The sequence below is a fragment of the Lynx canadensis genome, chromosome D1 (assembly GCF_007474595.2).
Source record: "Lynx canadensis isolate LIC74 chromosome D1, mLynCan4.pri.v2, whole genome shotgun sequence".
NCBI lineage: Eukaryota > Metazoa > Chordata > Mammalia > Carnivora > Felidae > Lynx > Lynx canadensis.
The window spans coordinates 110,919,926-110,940,978 of NC_044312.2; the positions used below are offsets into that span (position 1 = coordinate 110,919,926).

The following is a 21,053-nucleotide window of genomic DNA, read 5'->3' on the forward strand; positions in this document are numbered from 1 at the left end:
TAGGCCAGGAGGACACGGAGGGCCTAGAGCAGGCCTTCCGGGACACGGAAGCCAGGTTCTCCAGCCCCGGCACCTGGACTCCTTCGGCGGCCTCACCACCGAGCAGCATTCCGACTCGGTCAAAGTGCGCGGGCTGAGAGACGGGATCTGGTTCAACTCAGATTTCTAATTCCACTGTCCTGACCCAGGTCACTGGGCCAAGGCTCTGGCTTCACTCCTTCCCACAACTTTCTTAGCACTTCAACGGTAACTTAAGAGAGAACTTTAACTGACAGTATATTACGGGTTTATACTAGTGTAATAGTTACCACTCTTTTGTTGCAACTATTTTGGCTCCATTTTGTTCTGATGAGTATCTATTACAGGGCAGTATTTCAAATCCACTGTCAGTTGCAAACATTCGCAAGTAAATAAATACCTAAAACAGAAGAAAATAATGGTATTTGTATTAAATTGTTTATCCCGTTAGACTTATTCAGAATCCAAAAGCAAATCATCACCGAAATGTGAAACACTTAGGATCGTTAAGTAACAAACTCTGTGATTTTACAACTTCACGTATCTGAGCACCTGACGGCTTGGCCATGTTCCTCTGAAAGTTCATGGAGAATTTCACTTCCAGATGACCAAGTTGTCTCTCTGGAGAGTTATACAAATGATCTGATGTGTTATTAGATCTTCACATTGATCAGCTTTATGAAAAACTGACTTAAAAGTTTCAGCGTTCACTAAAACTTAAGTTTTAGTTTACTCTGCTCTTACCCACACAGATAAATAGTAGTAATCTTATCAATAAACCTACATGTTCCTTGAATAATTTCTCCTGCATTTTGTTCTTGTTGAGAAAATAGTGCCGTGCCCATTCGCCCGAAGTCAAACATTTGAAGGCTTTCTCCAAGTGTTCATCTTTCTTAAAACGTTCAATGACTTCCTTTAGTTCTTCTTGCCTTCCCTTAATAGGCCGAAATCTGAACGAAATCAAAACATTCGCTTTAGTTATCCGCCATCCCTGGGCCACTGTAGAGAAATCGTGAGGCAAGAAATAACCTGAAAACAGCCAGACCTAATAAAAGAGAATAACCAGCGATCCTGACAAATCATTACTACACAAGTAACAGCGATCACCAGGAGACAGAACTTCTCTTTCTTCCAACTGTGTTTTGATTTTTTTTTTTCTTTCACTGTTACCAAGTTAACTGAGAAATGACCAGATGACTCAAACGAAGCTGTCTGCCTCAGGCTCACACTAGTCCTGTAAATCTGGACGGTACAAAAAGATCTACAACAGAGCTGGTCTGGTTGAGAGTCAGAACGACAAGAACTTTTCCAGAGCATGCACAATCGAGCCAGAAGAGTACAAGGCAATGAGCTTCGGGAGGATGAAGCAAACAAAATCATGCCATAAACAGAACATTCTCCATGTGTGCAGTTAGAAACCCCCCAAATCGAGTACCCCAAGAGGTCCTGAAATACACCCTGATGCCCTAATATCCATGTCAAATTCATCTTTGAGAGGTGCACTCAGAAAACAAAAAGGGCAAAAACCACAACTCTAATGGTGGCGTTGCTGAACTGGTGATGTCGAAGCTGAAAGGCTTCCGTAACAAAACCAGCCATAATGCCTTCGGAATGCTGTACCGCTAGCAAGAGTCACACACGACGCGATCATGGTCCAAGAAAGGCTTACACTGGTAAAGCCCTTTTTCTAAAGTTGCGTTCCCACTAAAACATGTTCTATGACAAAGGTACTTGGACCTTAATTTCAAAATGTCTTCTCATGTCAACTGCCTTTGGCTTATTTTCCCAAATAAAGTTTTTTGTCGTTGTTGTTTTTAAATCTGCCAACAACAAAAGGAGTAGACTGCTATTCAGATAAGGTGTTAAGAAAAAACTATTAGTGGCTGAGAAGAAAATATATTTGAACCACACCTTACTCCAACATTTACAAACTGCACATCTCATAAACTTGAGAACTCTAAAATCGCAGGAAGATCTGGCCCAAACTCCAGCACAGGAAGCAGCAGAAGTCTTTTTCTAGGTGAGCTATCACAAACGTATTCGTAACATTTCAGTGAAATTTCAAGCCACAGTCTCTCACCAAGGACTCCTTACTAGGTGCTGCGTGCGCAGGTGCTGTGGTGAAAAACAGGAGAGAGAAGACCTGACCGCTGTTCTGGAATGGAGACTCCAGTGGGACTAGAAGACACACGTATGCATCCAACAGTTAAGCAAGGCGTCGCTATGCTAATGCAAGTTAGCAGGGTACAAACGACACGCTACGGCACTCTAGAGTACAGAAACTCTCGCCGAAGTGTAAGATCTGTTTGTGAAGGGGTTTTGGAGTTGACAACGATGTGGAGTTGACAATGAGGAATGCTGTGATTTCAGCCTTCTAAAGGAAAAGCAGAATACTACCATAGGCAGGAAAGAATCCAAAGAAGGACGGCAAAGTGAGAGGGAGCCCACACAGAGGATCGTAAGGAGGCTGGGTTCAAAGAGATGAACAAGGGAGTCAGCTGGCCGGCAACAGTGAGGGAAAGTACTAGAACAAAGAAGAGGGAAGACGTGAGATCCTGAATGGGTAAAATACTGTTTACTGGACAGGACCCCTAGAGACTTCCGGAGCTAGGAAAGCAGGCTGACGCCTTGGAGAACGAACTACCCACGGGCTCCTGTTTCAGTAAAGCTTCTCACAGCTGGTAAGCAGGACTATCAGGAAGACTTCGAACCCATCCCGGAGACAGCAAACGGACAACTGGACAAATGGACAATGAAATGGACAAATGGGCAATGCCCCGTATTACTTTCCATTTCGACCAACGAGCACACCAGCCCGCCCTCACGGGCAGACGAGTGCAAGTCCTTCGAACAACTCTGAAGGTCTTTAACCAGGCTGTCGGAGAACCACCACTAAAATGATCTAAAAATCACCCGCAGAACTGTGGGAGCACCCGTACTCCCACGCAGGTCGACTACTCTACGAGGTACCTGTGGCCACAAGCGGTCTTCTCCAGACGGGGTTCCTCAGAAAACCTAAGTCCGTCTGGCTGCAGCCCTGCGCTAGGGGGTCACGTGCGCGTGCGGGACGGACCAGACGAGCAAGCAGCTGCCGGCTGAGGCACACCCCTGCAGGCCACACAGGACGCGACACGGAGGACGACGAGCAGTCCAGGGTGTCAAGCGGCCGGGCTACAAGACCCCGGAAGGGCCCAGCGATCTCCGGGTTTCCCGTGGAACTGACCAACGGGGACACTCTGTTCTCAAATAATCACATGGCTCGATGCGTTCGAGAGCAACCCGAAGTCAGGGCTAAATTCACCTAAAGCTCCTAAGCACCGGTCAGAAAAACAGGTTACGGACCTGGAACGGACCCTGGCTCCTCCTGACAGGCTTTCCGCGTGCCCTCCACTTCCTGAGGCATGTCCCTCCCTATCTGAAACTGCCTGCCAGCTAGCCTTAGTTTTGTTCACGATGCCAAACCATTTATATGCTGAAACCAACACAGAGTAACCAACTCTTGACTGCCTAATGGTCTGCCTTCTATGTTTCCTGTGCCGACTTTCGTTTCCGCTCTCCTGCCTTCTATTGCCTCAAACACAAACAAAACCCCCAAAACCGTCCCTCGTGCTACTCACCAGCAAGAACCTCCATTTCACTTAAAATGTAATTTACTGTCAAACTTTCTGTCTCGGTTGGCTGCTAGAAGGCGTGAAATGACACTGAGGCAAAGGAGGAGGAGATGGTTCTGGGTGCAGACAGGAAGGGGATGAGACAGTCGTTTTTGAGAATCCTACAGAAGTACATCCAAATCACCTGGCTGACAGTTCAAGTCAATCCCATCATGACAGATACCACAGGAAGATAAAAATTACTTAATCACATAAGACTCTTACAACTAATAGGGCCAGAGCAAAAGGCACTCAAGACCCTTGAAAGCAATGACCTGGGTCCGTATTACGGAGTAGGAAAATTCCCTCGGTCCCCTCCTGAACCACGGTCATTCTAGACCTCCCATACGAACTGTACAAAGCTATCCTCACTCACACCACGGTTCTCAAAGCTAAAGGGGAATTTAGGTTCTCTAAAGCAACCCTCTGGTTCCATAAATGAGAAAAACCAGGTCCAGTGAGGGCCGTTAACAGAGGGACTACCGTTACCCAGTCCTACTCGCTCAGGGGAGCTCCGGGGGCCCCCCGGTGGCGTTTCACGATCAGACTAGGATTTGACTTCGTTCGCCACAGAGGACAGCACGGAGCCCAGCCGGAGAGACAGTGAAAGGGCCGGACACAAATATATACTTTTGAATTTAGTATCTGGGGGACGGGGGACGGCAAATGGCATGGCAGGGGAGGCAAGAGACAGGTGTTTGGCATTTCCCAATCAGTCCGTCCTTCCTCCCCCTCTTCACACAAACTTGACAACTTTAAATAAACCAAACATTTATTTCTCTCCTCCTGCACCTCTGGATCAATGGCTGGTACATGAAATACAAAAATATGTCATTTAAATCATTTTTATCACAAAGGGCAGAAAGAAACATGAATTCACACTCCCACACACCTGTTCCCCACTCTTTCCAGAGACTGACTTCCCAGGTTTTCTTGCTATTTGGTTTTTCTGTTTCCAAACCCAAGTGACCAGGGAAGGAAAAGCTGCAGATGTGTGTGAGCTGTGCTACTGTGCCCTTCCATGAGCAAGTACAACCAAGAGCTGACTGGAGGGAGGGGAAGAGGAGGGGGACAGAAAAAAGGGAGCAAGGGAAGGAGAGAGGAAGAGAGAGAAAACGCTCAAACATTTAAGATATAAAATAAGAAGACTGTGAGGCAACATCGTGAACACATTTCCCCCTCTCAGAAAGTTTGACTGCACACGGACAGTTGGCAGGTGCCGAGGAATCATGCTAGAACCACAGCTATTCGCTCCTTCTTGACCTGAGAGTCAACCACCACCAGAGACACCCCCGGCTGAGTCCTACCGGCAGTGCTCAGCTAATCCCAGGGAGTGACTCCTGATCTTTTGATGAATGCTTTCTCTTACAAAATTACCCTGTTATGGAGTACAAGTGGTTCTTTAAATACAGCTGTTACTAAGACCAAACTATTTGAAAAGGTTTGCAAAACGTTCTAAAAGTCGTGTTTATGCTGACACCTCCAATTACGTAACATAAGAGAACATCATAAAGGCCGAAACAGGTTAGTTGGTATCTTATTATTGTTTGTAATGCACTCTACCTACCTCACAGGGTTGTTGTGAGGAAAACTGTCAGATTTTGAAAAATGCCTTGAGCTCCTCGAAGGAAAGGCGCTATATAAATGCAAAAACAAACAACAACAATAAAAAACTATTTGAATAATTTGTACTTGTCATTTCTAAACAGACTTACAATAGTAGTTGTTGCAGAAGTCCTTAAAACGCTGTGACACTCGAGAAGATTGTGACACCACGGGTAGACTCAGTATAATAACAAAAGCCAAGATGTTGAAATTCTTTCCTTCCCACACGACATCATTTGCCCCTTGATCATATTAAGTTAGAAGGTCTAGAAGTTTCATTACGCTTTCTAGTCAAGCACTTGACTTTACAGTGATATTTAGGGTGATTGATTTCTAGTTCGCATCCAACAGTGGACACGAAACATAATGCGTAAACAACCAAATTAAAATTAGACAGTTACAGCACTGGAAGGATGGGTGCAGGCTGACGTACAGCTTGGACCAAATAATAGAGAAAAGTTCCAAAAGTCCCACGAGGACTCTTCCCATTTGTCACGTTCTCTCCTGCTCAGCCCAACGTCCAGTGAGTCTCCCCAACGCCTCAGGAGACTGAAATCTCTGGGTCACGCAGCCTAAAACAAGGGGCCGTGACAGAAAGCATCCCCCCTGCTGTACAACAGCACTTGTACAAGATCTCCGCTTGGTTTTTAAAAAAATCAGAGGCATGACTAACAACTCTCTTCTCTGGTTACAGGGAAGAATTTAATTTTCATAATTGACAAGAGTCACTTAAATCTAAGTACTTCCCAGTGAACTGAAATTTCTATTTTGTTTATACCATTTCCAGATATTCCGGCTGCAACTCTGACTCACTTGTGCATAAATGGAGGGACATATCAAGATTTAAACAATAAGCATTTGGAATAGAGCCAGCTAAGGAAATTCTTAAATCGTTAAATATCTACTGTATCCGAACACTGTTTCTGAAGGCACACTGAAAGGAGCAGAGGGAGGGAAGAAGGCATAAAACAGAGAAACTTAAAAAATGACAATCAAATTACAGATGTACCAACAGGGCAACGAAAAGATCCCTCACACAAGGGATACACAGACAGCTGGGACGGTGAGAATCCAAGCTGTCGTATCTTCCGGTCCCATCTTTCACACCTCACAGAAAGAGAAGTCCATACACTAACAATTTATAAGGAATATTTACGATTATTCTAATACGGCACTACAGAGTTTCCTTATTTTCTATAAAATGGTATCTTTGAGAATGACATTAAGTCAACATTCTGACAAATTCTTGCTCAAAAGATGAAGAACAGAAAAGACAGTCTTATTTTCAAGTGACTAAGATTAAATGAAAACGTGTGCCTTTCACTCAGATTAACAAGCTTCATTAATGAAACTTCTGCGTTCTTCCCAAATGTCAGCTTACAAAAGAATCCGTTAAAATACCTTTGAAAAGAACGCCTCTGGTGCAAGGTGCAAGGTGCAAGGTGCCCGGGGACACAGCAACGTGCCGGCTCGGCCACACAGGCCCAAGGCGCCAGTGCTGCTGTCAGCTGACCTGCTCTAACCAGGGCGCACCAGACTCTCTCTCTACACCAATGGCTACTCCAGAAACTCTAGGAGTAGAATTAAATGTTGTAGCGGAAAACACGAATAAATGTTTTCTTCTGGATGTTTAACGTGGCTTAACCAGTTTTAAAAATATATATATATATATATATATATATATATAAATTTTTTAACATTTTTCAGAGAGAGAGAGAGAGAGAGAGAGAGAGAGAGAATGGGAGAGAGCGAATGAGCGAGCAGGGGAGGGGCAGAGAGAGAGGGAGACAGAATCCAAAGCAGGCTCCAGGCTCTGAGCTGTCAGCACAGAGCCCGATCCAGGGCTCGAAGCCATGAACTGTGAGATCATGACCTGAGCTGAAGTCGGGCACTCACCAACTGAGCCACCCAGGTGTCCCTAAATATATAAATAGATTAAAAAAAATTGTTTTTTAACGTTTATTCAGTTTTGAGAGACAGAGCACAAGCGGAGGTGGGGCAGAGAGAGAGGGAGACACAGAATCCAAAGCAGGCTCCGGGCTCTGAGCTGTCAACACAGAGCCTGATGTGGGGCTTGAACTCACAAACTGCTCAAAATCCATGAAACCTGAGATCATGACCTGAGCCAAAGCTGGACGCTTAACCAACTTAGCCACCCAGGCGCTCCTCCTCTTTTAAAAGTGTATTTATTTATTTGTTTTGGGGTGGGGGGAGGGGCAGAGAGAGAGTCCACCAGAGAGAAACTGGGAGATACGATCCCAAGCGGGCTCTGTGTTGAAAGAGCCCGATGCGGGGATCAAACTCACAAAGCGTGAGATCATGACCTGAGCCAAAATCAAGAGTTGGACAATTAATCGACTGGGCCACCCAGGCACCCCTAACCACTTTTAATTTTAGATCCTGTATTTTAATTCAGGGATGCTCGGATACAGTAATGTCTTGGGTTTTAATAATATTTGTGGGGTAAAATGCTAAATTTTACATTTTAGGACTCCACGTTTTTAAATGAGCCTAGGAAACTACTGATAAGGAAGTTTATTTATCTTGAGAGAGAGACAAAGCACTAGCTGGGGAGGGGCAAACAGAGAGGGAGAGAGGGAGAACCCCAAGCAGGCTTTGCACCGTTAGCACAGAGCCTGAGGCGGGCTTAAACTCACAAACTGCAAGATCACGACCTGAGCCGAAATCAAGAGTCGGACCCTTAACTGACCGAGCCCCACCTGGCGCCCCCTGATAAGGACCTTTTATGTACTCATTACATCACAACAAAGCTCAGGAGGCCAGATGGCCTAGGACCTCGCTATTCCAAGTACAGTCAGGAGCTTGTTAGAAATGGAGCATCTCAGGCCCCAGCCCACAGCTACTGAATCAGAACCTGCATCTTAACAAGACTCCCCAAGTGACTCATATGTAAAACTAATTATAGGAAACAGTTGTCAGGACTTTTATTAAAAAATAGGAGTAACTTCCTATTGTAGAAGCCAGTAACAGGTAAACTGCTCATCTTCTGGAGCAAAGAACGGTGGGAGGACGGGGAATTGACTATAGGGAGTTCCTTCCTAAACCAATGACCCTTCTGTTATTCTGATGCAGTCTTTCCATGATGGTTTATGTGCTTCCACAGTTCAGTATACAGGGCACAGTGAACGTGACCTACCTAGCTCTTTTTTCTCTTCCTTGATGACTCCAGGTCATAATTATGGGCCTTTGCAGTAATAGCCTGACCCTCTCTAAGACTGTTATGTGAAAGCGATTCATATTTCTTAACTATTACCAGGACCTTCTAGGAGAAGCAGCAGTGGCCTCACTGGGGAAAAGAAGGGAAATGGACTGAAAATAACGCAAACCAGGGGAGCCCGGCTGGCTCAGTCGGAAGAACGCGCGACTCTTGATCTTGGGGTTGTGAGTATGAGCCCCACGTTGGGTATAGAGATTACTAAAAAAAACCAGACTTTAAAAACATTCCTTGAGAAAATAATTTAAGAAAAAAATAATGCAAACCAGATTTTATTTGGCTAGTAGGGCATCCAGTACTGCTGATTTCCCAGCCAACAGCTATCCACCTGTCTACTTACAAAATTTAGGCATCTGCCCCTCTGAGGTCAGGGAGCTATTTAAATACGTTCTCAAGTCGACTCCAACTTGTCACTTCATTTTATCAAGGAAAGATCTATGGTAACAGGAATCATGAAAATACCAAAGGCTCATTTTTATCCAAATTACTTCTTTCTGGATTTAGAAAATAATTGATAAACGAATCATACAGTCTTTTGTTTTCATCTTAGCAACGGACAGAATTAAAAGGGGGAAAATGGCACGAGAGTTTCCTCTAATCACCTTCATTCACCAATTCCTCCCTCCCCAACTACTGGCGACTAGTCACCTGGTGATCAAGTTGCTCTGGGGTTGTCACTGGCCCTGGAGCTACAAAACACCACTGCAAGTATCAGGAAGGTAGGAGGGATCAGTGGCCTAGAACTGGCTCTATACATTCTCAACCTCACCAGACTTGAAAGCCCTCTGCCACTCACGTTAAGAGGGAAAGTTGTCAAGTTCCGAGTTAGTGTTTGGTGGCAATCATGAAAGTATCTAAGGGCCATTTTCAGGGCAGAGATGCTTAAGAAAACATGAATTACAAAATTAAAAAAAAATTTTTTTTTAGACAGAGAGAGACAGAGACAATGTGAGCAGGGGAAGGGCAGGCAGAGAGTGAGCGAGCAAGCGAGCGAGCGAGAGAGAGAGAGACAGAATCTGAAGTAGGCTCCAGGCTCCGAGCTATCAGCACAGAGCCCGGCGCGGGGCTCGAACTCACGAACCGTGAGATCATGACCTGAGCTGAAGTCGGACGCTTAACCAACTGAGCCCCCCAGGCACCCCATGAATTAAAAAATTTAAAGGAGAACAGACTTCAAAAGCAGTGTTAACAATATTTTATACAGATGGCATGTGATCCTCGATAAAGCACCTCCGTGTCTATTTTCTGATCTGCAGACTGGACAGACAGATGCAGGTCTTTAACATTCTCTTCACTCCAATGACGAGGTGAATCTCAAAGATTAAACATGACGGCAATACATTCCCTATATATGGTTGCAATTAGTTAGAAGAAAACTCTGTAATAAAATCATGAAAAAACCCCTGATGTAACCTACTTTATGTAGAAAAAAATTATTGTATTTTCAAGGCTTCACAGGATGCTTCTAAGATTTTTCTTTCAGCTAATTATCACAACATTTAAAATAGACTAGGAGATGCTCCCCCAGCTTTATATTTTCATAGGAACAGCCTGAGATAAAATAAGAACACAGAATTAAAACTGACAAGACTCCTGGAAGCCTTTGTTGCTTTTCTTGCCTCAAACACAAAATCTTCTACAGCAAAGACCTTTCCTTTGATGTCATCTTAAATTCTGACTAAAAGTAAAACTAGCATCTATTCTCTTAAACTCAACATCATCATCCGCTCCACTTCAGGATACAGACTAACAATTACCTGGTGTTCATTTTGTGTGTTTGAAAACCTAGATAGGGGTCAAGAACCAGACTGGTCGCCAGGTCATCGTTCTCACAGAGCTCCTTGGCAGACATTCCAGAAGACGGCACATATCGACTCTGGCCTTCGAACCCCGAATTACCATTACCTGTGAGAAGAAAGAGAAAGGAAAGTAACTCAAAGGGAAAACCACTTAAATCTACCTTTAAAACCTTTAGCTTCGTTGCCCTCTCAAGTCAGCCATTAAGAACGGAGTACGTTTTGCACAGACAGAAAGCCAAATGCAGCGAATGACCGAGAGCGTTTTGCTTAGCAGGTAATATTACCAGGGTTCCCAAGAACAGGGTCTGGGTAGTCGTGAGAATCTTGGGCTCAAATAAATGCCTTCCCCGTCCCATCAAGGAAGACGAAAAATGGGATGAGTGGACGCTCACCACCGTGGCAAAAGACAGCATCAAGCGCCACTGCGGACAGGGCCGGGGGACACAGGAGACGAGAACACAAGAAACTCTCTGCAGGAAGTGCCAGGACGGACATCAAGTACGAAGAGGCGGCCCCCGAGGGGTGAACTCCGCCATCCTCCTCTTGGGCAGGTGACCCTCACTCCCCACCTGGTAGCTGAGGCCCACAGGAGAAGAGACTTGCCTGTGACTACAGAGTCCGGAAGCAGAAGTGGGGAAAGGAGGAGAGAGAGAATGACAGGCCTATTTCTAACCTGTCTAAAACAGATTTTGAATGAATGGATAAAAATAGAGAAATGCCGGAAATACATAACCGAAGTGATGAGGTTTAATGATGGTGTTTATAAAGAGAGCAAAGGAAAGCCAAACTTAAATGGGTGAAGTTTCATCCGTGCTGATTTAAGCCTGACATGCGTGTCACAGACAATCTTTTTTTTTTTTTTAAATTTTTTTTTTTTTTTTTCAACATTTATTCATTTTTGGGACAGAGAGAGACAGAGCATGAACAGGGGAGGGGCAGAGAGAGAAGGAGACACAGAATCGGAAACAGGCTCCAGGCTCCGAGCCATCAGCCCAGAGCCCGACGCGGGGCTCGAACTCACGGACCGCGAGATCGTGACCTGGCTGAAGTCGGACGCCTAACCGACTGCGCCACCCAGGCGCCCCAAATCTTTTCAGGAATGTAATTATGCCAACAGTATAACTTGAAGCCTCTCAAAATTAAGATGTGGAAGAATGAAAGACAGTGCAAGGTGTAACTTTCTTTTCCACACTCTTTCAAAAAGCAAATTAAACACAACATGTTAAGGCCCTATCAAAAGGTAGGTAGGCATATGCTGGGAATCAAGTTATTCATTTGCATGTAGGTATGTAAAAGCTATCAAAGTCGTTATGTTTTTTCTTTATTGAAATGTAATTCACATACCATACAATTCATCCATTTAAAGCGCACAGTTCAGGGGCGCCTGGGTGGCTCAGTCGGTTAAAGCGTCCAACTTCGGCTCAGGTCATGATCTCACAGTTCCTAGGTTCAAGCCCCACATCGGGCTCTGACAGCTCAGAGCCTGGAGCCTGCTTCTGATTCTATGTGTCCCTCTCTCTCTGCCCCTCCCCCACTCACGCTCTATCTCTCAAAAATAAATATATATGTATATATTTTTTTTTAACTAGGCTTCATGCTCAGCGTAGAGCCCAATGCAGGGCTTGAACTCACTACTCTGAGATCGATACCTGAGCTGAGATCAAGAGTGAGATGCTTAACTAACTGAGCCATTCAGGTGCCCCATCTGTCCTTTTAGTTTGACACATTCTAACAGCTGTGAAGTGGTACCTTGTGGTTTTGACTTGCATTTCCCGGATGACTAATGATTTCAAGCATCTTTTCATGTACTGGCCATTTGTGTGTCTTTGGAGAAATGTCTGTCTATTCAGATTCCCTTGCTCATTTTAAATTGGAGTTTGTGGGGCGCCTGGGTGGCTCAGTCAGTCAAGAATCCAACTTCAGCTCAGGTCATGATCTCGCGATTTGTAAGTTCAAGCCGCACATCAGGCTTTACGCTGGCAGCGTGGAGCCTGCTTGAGATTCTGTCTCCCTCTCTCTGCCTCTTCCCTGTGCACACACTCTCTCTCCCTCTCATAAAGGAAGGAAGCAAGGAAGGAAGGGAAAGAAAGAAAGAGGGAGGCAGGGAGAAAGAGAAAGAAAGAAATTGGAGTGTCTTTTACTGCTGACTTGTAACAGTTCTTTATATATTCTAGATACTAGTCCTTTATCGGATGGATATGTGATTTTAAAATGTTTTTCCCCCTTCTGTGAGTGTCTCTTCATGTTCTTGATGTTAATCCCTTAAAGCACAAAAGTTTGTTAACACTGATGAATTTCAATTTACCTTTTCTCTTTTGTTCCTTGTGCTTTTAGTGTCCTATCTAAGAAACCTCTGCCTGATCCAAAGTCATGAAGATGTATGCTTTTGTTTTCTTCCAGGGATTTTATAATTAAGGTCCTTTGATCCATTTTAATTTTTCACACATACCGTGAGGTAGGGTCCAACTTCATTCTTTTGCATGTGGATATCCAGTTTTCCCAGCACCATTTATTAAAAGACTATTCTTTCCCCACTTAATTTTCTTTGCATGCTTGTCAAAAATCAATCAACTACAAACATGAAGGCTTATTTCCAGACTCTTGATTCTATTCCATGGATAGGTGTCTAGCCAAATACAACACTGCAGCTTGGTAGTAAGTTTTGAAACTGAGAAGTGTGAGTGTGCCATCTTTGTTCCTTCTCAACACTGTTTTCGCTGCTCTGGGTTCCTTGAATTTCCACAAGAATTTTAGGATCCGTTTGTCAATTTCTGCAAAGAAGCCAATTGAGATTTTGATAGGGACTGCGTTCACTCCCTGTAGATCCCTACAGATCCCTGTAGATCTGTAGATCATTTGGGGAGTACTGCCATCATAACAATATTAAGTCTTCTAATCAATGAACATGGGATGTCTTTCCATTTATTTAGGTCTTCTTTAATTTCTTTCAATAATGTCTTGCAGTTTTCAAACTGTAAGTTTTATAGTTTGCGTGCTGATCTATACTGCTGAGCTCATTTATAAGCTCTAATGTTTTTTGTTTGTTTTTAATGTTTTTATTTATTTTTGAGACAGAGAGAGAGAGAGAGAGAGAGAGAGAGAGCGAGCGCATGAGCAGGGGAGGGGCAGAGAGAGACGGAGACACAGAATCCAAAGCAGGCTCCAGGCTCTGAGCCGTCAGCACAGAGCGCGACACAGGGCTCGAACTCACAGACGGTGAGATCATGACCTGAGCTGAAGTCGGACGCCTAACTGACTGAGCCACCCAGGCACCCCAAGCTCTTATGTTTTTTAGTGGATTCCTCAATCACGTCGTCTGCAAAGAGAGATGGTTTTTGCTTGTTTTCCAACCTGAATGCCTTTTAGTTCATTTTCTTGCCTAAACGCTGTGGTTAGAACCTCTAGCACAATAGTGAACAGAAGCGGTGAGAAAAGATACTCGTCTTGTTCCTGATCTTAGGGGAAAAGCATTTACTGGTCTTTCAATATTAAGTAGGACATGAGCTGTGGGTTTCTGTAGATGTCTTTTATCAGGTTGAAGAATTTCCTTCCGTTCCTACTCTGTTGAGTGCTTTTACCCTGAAAGGGTGCTGAATTCTGTCAAATGCTTTTTCTGCATCTATTGGAATGACCATATGGGTTTTGTCCATCATGCTACTGAAGTGGGAGCATTAATTTTCAGGTATAAAGCCAACTTTGCATTCCTGGGATAAATCCCACCTGCTTATGCAACAGAATCATTCTCACTTGTTGCTGGATTTGGTTTGTTAGTATCTTGTTGAGGATTTTGTGTCCATACTTTAATAGAGATATTGTACTTTTTAGGGTATTTTTTTCTTGTGAGGTCTTTGGTGTTGGTAGCAGAGTTAATACTGGTTTTCCTGCATGAGGAAGTGCTCCCTTTCCTTCTACTTTTTGGAACAGTCTGTAAAGAACTGGTGTTGATTCCTCTTTAGATGTCTGCCGGTATTCACCAACAAAGCCATCCAGGCCTGAGACTTTCTTAGTAGTGTGTTTTAAAAATTACTGATTCAACCTCTTTACATGCTACAGGTTTATTTGGATTTTTGTGTCTCTTCTTGAATCCATTTTGGTAGTTCGTGACTTTCTAGGAATTTGTTCATTTAAGTTACCGAGTTTGTTGGCATCCAAGTGTTCAGAGTAGTCCATTATAACCTTTTTTATTTCTGTAATGCAGCAGTAATGTCCCCTCTCTTATTCTTGACTCTGCTCTTTTTCTTGATTAGTCTTGGATAGAGGTTTGCCGATTTTGTCGATCTTTTCAAGGAGTCAACTATTGTGATTCTCTCGGGGCGCCTGGGTGGCGCAGTCGGTTAAGCGTCCGACTTCAGCCAGGTCACGATCTCGCGGTCCGTGAGTTCGAGCCCCACGTCGGGCTCTGGGCTGATGGCTCAGAGCCTGGAGCCTGTTTCCGATTCTGTGTCTCCCTCTCTCTCTGCCCCTCGCCCGTTCATGCTCTGTCTCTCTCTGTCCCAAAAATAAATAAACGTTGAAAAAAAAAAAAAATTAAAAAAACTATTGTGATTCTCTCAAATTTCCATTATTCACTTCTAATTTTACTCCACTGTGGTCAGGGAACGTACGATGTATGGCTCCAATCCTTTCAGGTCTGTTGAGACTTGTTGCGTGGCCTAGCCTATGGCCTATCCTGAAGAACGTTCCACGTGCACCTGAGAAGAACGTGCGTTGTTGGTGGGTGGAGTGTCCTACAGACGTTTGTCAGGAAGCACTGGTTTAGGGTAGTGTCTAAGTCTTTCCCTGTTCATCCTCTGCCTCACTGTTCTATTCATTATTCAAAGTGGGGAACTGACGTCTCCAAATCACTGAATTGTCTGTTTCTCCCTTCAATGCTGTCAGCGTCTGCTTCGTGTATTTTGTGGCTCTGTCACGTGAAATCACTGAGGTTTACCTAAGATGGAACATTGCTTTGTTTTGCTTCATCACTGGCTCTCTTTTTGTATCATTCTTGTCCAATGACACTCAATACGATGCTGTCCGTCTTCAACTCTCTGGGTTTTTCCAGCCTGTCCTCTAAATCTGTCTACACACGGCAAAGCGTAGCCCATCTAACGATCGTTTTTCTAAATGATCACGTACCTCCAACAACTGTAAGACCTTTTTGCTCTGGGATGCCCAAAAAGAAGGCCAACAGCAATATGGAAAAATTAAAAACCGACCAAAAAAAGTCGCCTAATTTACCGCCCGGAACCAATACCCCTGCTATAGTCGTTACGTTTCTCAATTCCTTTCGGTTCCCATCACGTGCTACAGGGTGGGCGGGTGTCCACGAATAGGAGAAATCTATCCAGTCCTGGGCTCTCTCCCTCCTACCCCAAGCAGGGATTTCTGCCTCGTGTACTACAGACACAGTGACCTGCTCTGATATGGAGAGGCTAAGGGCAGCCTGGGCCCCGTAAACTGCATAAACCTCTAACAGGTATGAGGGTAATCAGTCAGGACTGGTGCAATCTACCTGAAACCGTTCCAAATGCCAGGCAGAGCCAACCCTACTCAGAGCAGGCCAATTCCAACGCAAACGAAGGATGTTCCGGAGGGGCTAAATTAACCTCAGGAAAAACAAGAACGGAAAAAGCTGTCCTCCCTCACGCGGCTGTGCGCCACTGGGTATCTTCACCTAAAGCAGCTGCCTACCTAAGGCTCACACGCATCCCGGGGCACTGTCCTGCTCTTAAAAGAACTATTTCTTGAACTCTCCACAAGGAGCCCCACCCTCACCAAGGAGGAGCAAGGTGAGAAGTCACGCGTCATCAACAGTGCTCTGATGTCGGGATACACCACCGTCCGCCCTACAGAAACGGAAGGAACGGCGACAATTTGTGACGCTGCCCTAAATTCCGTTTCCCCTGTAAATGAGAGTTGAATTTATTATTCACACGTCTCAGTTTTCAAAGAGATACATACTTATACTTACATCAAACATAAAAATACAGTTTGAACTTCAAAGAAATTCAGCAGCAGCACTTTAATACAGTTTATAGAGCAGGTCAGCCATTCAGACATCCACGCTACAAAATAGAACTTAAAGTTATGGATACAAAAGCATAATTAAAGCGATCTTATTAAGCACCGAACTAGAGGCGTACACGTCAGAGGAGAGTAAGCACTGTCAAAACTCTGAAAGGGTGAAAAAGAAAGAAAGAAAGAAAAACCTGCACCGTTAGCTGGGAGCACATGAAAACTCGTTTTGAAAACAGCAGAGACAGAATACACGTTACAAGCTGCGAAGAATCACCGCCCCGCGCGACAACGGAAATGACAGTTGCATCGTGTACATACATCTGCTCGACCTCCTCTCAACCGCGTGTCTGCCGGCCTTCGCGGCCTCCTTCCCCGCGGGCTGCAATTTGGCCGGGCTCTGCGGATGGTCATTAGACAACTTGCCTCCACTCCTCCTGCCATTCACCACCATGTTCTTGGATTCTCCCAACCACTTCATGCCCACAGACCGCCTGACCCAGGTGCATTGAGTCGTTCTCTTCAGATAGCTTAGAGAATAATTCCAACGTTCTCTCCTAACAAAACAAAACATGAAAAACAGAACCGGGAGGTAAGTACGTAAGAGACCATACTGCCCGGACCCTTGAGAAAGATACAAAGTATTGAAAGGAATTCCGTCTCGGGCTGCCGGGGCCACCGAGGGGCCACTGAGGCGCAGCAGCCCAGACTCTGCGTTTGGCGGGGGTGGGGTGGAGGGTGGCGCGGGGGCGCTCAGCAAGGGCCACCAGGAGGGAAGGACAGGAGCAAGTCAAGGCCCGGCCGTGGCCCCCTCACCAAGCACACCCCGAGTTCGTGCAGGACACCACCCGAGGTGCGCCATGCGCTGCCCGATGCCTCCGAGGACAAGCGCACCACAAGTTCATCGAGAAAAGGGAGGGGACGCACATCCATGCCAAAAGGACGAGAGAGGTGCTGAGCGACGTCCCGGCAGCCATGAGGAGAGTGGCAGCCAAGGACTGAACTCCTCCCCTCTGTATGTAATAAATAATAAAGACTTTTTAGGAGGAAAAAAAAAAAAGGTAATTTAGTAACTAATGTTTCCACTCTTTAAAGACCACTCGGCTCCCCAAGCCATCCGGTGTCATCTGTGCTGTCATTCAGCACGCCCAGACTCTGGAGAGGAATTCACTCGTCTTGCTCATTGCTTGTGCTGCAAACAGCCACCGACAAAGAGTTAAGTGCTCGTAAGTGTCTATCTCTTGCTTGCCAGTAAGAATAATTTTGCACCTTGTTATGCGGACGTTTAGGTACAGCTTAATAATCTGCTCAAATTACACGTTTTGGTAGGGGCGTCTGGGTGGCTCAGTCGGTTAAGCATCGGGCTCTTGATTTTGGCTCAGGTCACAATTGCACGGTTCCTGAGTTCAAGCCCGGCGTTGGGACCTGTGCTGGCAGTACAGAACTCACTCAGGATTCTCTCTCTCTCTCCCCCTCTCTCTGCCCCTCACCTGCTTGTGCACTCTTTCTCTCTCTCCCAAATAAGCAAATAGGGGCGCCCGGGTGGCTCAGTCAGTTGAGTGTCCGACTTTGGCTCAGGTCATGATCTCACAGTCTGTGAGCTCGAGCCCCGCGTCGGGCTTTGGGCTGACAGCTCGAAGCCTGGAGTCTGCTTCAGATTCTGTGTCTCCCTCTCTCTCTGCCCCTTCCCTGCTCATGCTCTCTCTCTGTCTCAAAAATAAAAACATTAAAAAAAAATTTTTTTTAAACAAAATAAGCAAATGAATATTAAAAAAAATTACATGTTTTGGGAACAGTGTATTAACTGTGTGAGAAAATCCCAAGGATGTTCTCTTCTGTTACGAGGAGAGCTTAAGAAAAGGGGTCTAAGTCAAGCTTTGTCCACAACAGCTCTGCCTTTCTGTTGTCAGTTTGAAGTCAATGCTCAAGGTACTTCAGGGACTGATACTCAAATATCAAAGTCTTGCCCATCATGAAATGTCTGCCTTTACAATAGCAACAAAAATTGAGTAATTGTAATATCTGCCAATATAGAGATATCCCTCACCATCCGAATTTTAATTAGCTGAATTTGGGAAGTGAATGATTTGGCTAGTGAGGGATGCTCATAATCTGTAAGGCCCTTTGGAAATAAGAGTGTAACAGATCACAGAAAGGGATGTCCGTGGCATCACCTCATTATGGAATTATGCTCTAATATAAATCAGACTAAAAAGGCTCCAGGATAAGAAAGTGCAAAAACACAAAAGTTCAGAGCTATCTGAACTTTTCCTTCCATCTGCACGTGGAACCGACGCCAGAGAGGCTGACACTCGTGCCCAGAGCCACGCAATCAGGCTGGGGGCAGGATCCCCAGGAGAACCCGGCACTGCCACCCGAGGGTCTCTCGCTAGACCACCCAGAGGCCGACTTCCCTTATTTTTTTACGAACGCACAGAGCAACACAAATGATAAACTATTCTGAGGTACTTCCAGAAATGTATACTTGGTCACGCCTTTAACAATACCCAACAAAAATACGAAACACTGAGTTTTTACCTGATCTCGGGTCTCCTCCACGGTCACAGGACTTGTGTGTGAATTCACAGTGGTAAAGTGTGTGTGTGAGCCACACGCTTACGTACAAAGGTAAAGAATGTCTGATCCGTACTAAGGATGCTGTTTACAAACGTTCTCTACTATGTATTCTTCTCCTGGCTCTTTCACTTAAATTCAATTAGCACTCAACTTTCATTTGCCTAGCCTTTCATTGTTCTTGTCCGCCTCACGAAACCCAGAAGACGCTGCACGAACAACAGAAAAGGCAGGTACGGGGCGCCTGGGTGGTTCAGCTGGTGAAGCGTCCGACTTCAGCCCAGGTCACGATCTCACCGTTCGTGGGTTCGAGCTCCGCTCGGAGCCTGGAGCCTGCTACGGATTCTGGGTCTCCCTCTCTCTGCCCCTCCCCCCACCCGCACTGTCTCGGTCTCAAAAATAAACATGAAAAAAATTAAAAAGAAAAAAAGGAAAGGCAGGTAAAACTACAGACACAGTGGTTATAAGCTGGAGATTTTTCAATTATTACATTTTATCAGACTGAACACGAGACCTACTGACGACCGAATGTCCTGTATGTGTACTCAGAAGAAGAGGCAGAGGAATTAGGAGCATAAAGACAAAGAAAGCTTGGAAAAAAGGCAAGGCCCACGACACTCTTCCTTCGCCTGTGCCTGTAACAGTCTGACCCATCTCTTCGTCTGGCTAACCTCTTCACGCTCCAGGGTCTTCCTTGACCCTCACCGCCAAATTCAGGTGGACATCCCTACTACAAAACTTAGGTGAAAACCCTTATGTCACTACACTGCAATGGTCTGCCTGCCTCCTTAACTGCCCGGGTTCCTGAGGCCAAGAACTCATTTTCCTGTTCTCCAGCACAGCACAAACTGGATCCGAGGCCCTCGAGTGACGAAAGAATCAATAAATGAAGGTGCGGCCTATGCCTAACAGGAACGATCTCTGTATGTGTTTTAGGCTGTAAAATACCACAGTTATAACCTGACCCTCTCGAGTCCTCTCCTTAAGACGTGACTGCCGCCACGCGCGCGCCTCCCTACCACCCGCCCTCCCGCCTCCGCCCCGAGTCTGCACCTTCACAGGACCAGGACAGGACCAGGACCAGGCGAGGTGCATCTGGTCCTTGAGGAAGCCCATCTCGAGAACGCCCTCACGGAACACACAACTCGTGGAGAATGTGTTTTTAGGACTCAGGAGTCCTGATATCCCTCGATGATGAGACATAAAATAGAACTACACATGGAACAGAAAAGAGCAACGTGGCTTCGGAGAGATTTAAGGGACAAAAGGAACAGTAAGTAATCTCTCCACTTAAGTCCCAACTGAGATTCTCACTCAGATAAAAAGCAGAAAACCTGGGGTGAAATCCAGCAACCTGCTCTTAATAAGCCCTCCAGGTGACTGTGACTCAACTCGGTGTGAAAGCTATTGTTCTCAGTTACTTCCTCATCCACTAGCTCATCTGACAGGGCAGAGAACACAGGCCAAAATTTTAATCTGAGGACATTAGACCTCTCGACCAATTTTTTTCCCTGAGAATTAAGAAAAGTTCGCCAAGAAGTCATTTTAGCAGCACACTTCAGCCCAGTGCGTGGAACACAGAAATTATACGTAACTTCAATGAAATGAGGGTGAGGATTAATGACCCATCCAAACTGAAGCAAATTCATAACCTCAAGCCTCATTTTTTTACAAGTTTTGTTTCGTTTTGTTGTAGAGAGAGTGTGTGCGAGCAGGAGAGGGGCAGAGAGAGAGAATCTCAGGCGTGCCTCACACAGCGCGGAGCCCGACGTGGGGACCGTGAGATCACCACCTGAGCCGAAGTCCCGAGTGAGCCCCCCAGGTGCCCCTCCAGTCTCACTTCTATTGCAGTCAACCGATACTATTTTGTTTGAACTTTTAAGATACTAAGGTATCACGCCGTCAATCACAGAACATGGCTGAATCTCACTGGTATGACTACACTGCCCGCCTGGATACTTTCTAGCTGAGGCTCCCACACGCTCCCCTGGTCCCCTGGTCCCCTTGTCCAGACGGCGGCAGTTACCGTTAAGGCAAAAGACATTACTTAAGCTCACAAATGAAGTGTTTTGTAAAAACCAGTTCTAGCGAAACTATCAGAATTTGGGGGCTATTTATAAATTTCTAGCTCAAAATGAACGTATGCCCTACTAATCATGAGGTCGCTGTTTGTCT

At 45.4% G+C, this 21,053-nt stretch overlaps 1 protein-coding gene across 5 annotated transcripts in view; it reads right to left on the minus strand.

Moving 5' to 3' along the window:
* Positions 1 to 21,053, minus strand: part of KMT5B (lysine methyltransferase 5B) — a 58,614-nt gene that overhangs the window by 19,681 nt on the left and 17,880 nt on the right. For 4 of the 5 annotated variants that reach the window (XM_030333664.1, XM_030333665.1, XM_030333662.1 and 1 more), the window contains exons 2-6: positions 16,626 to 16,861; positions 10,266 to 10,413; positions 5,236 to 5,304; positions 803 to 968; positions 309 to 418 (exon numbers count right to left, since the gene is read on the minus strand). In XM_030333664.1, the coding sequence (XP_030189524.1) occupies positions 309 to 418; positions 803 to 968; positions 5,236 to 5,304; positions 10,266 to 10,413; positions 16,626 to 16,785 (653 nt within the window). In that variant the 5' untranslated portion in view covers positions 16,786 to 16,861. The remainder of the gene's footprint in view (positions 1 to 308; positions 419 to 802; positions 969 to 5,235; positions 5,305 to 10,265; positions 10,414 to 16,625; positions 16,862 to 21,053) is intronic. The other variant, XM_030333663.1, reaches the window with a different exon arrangement.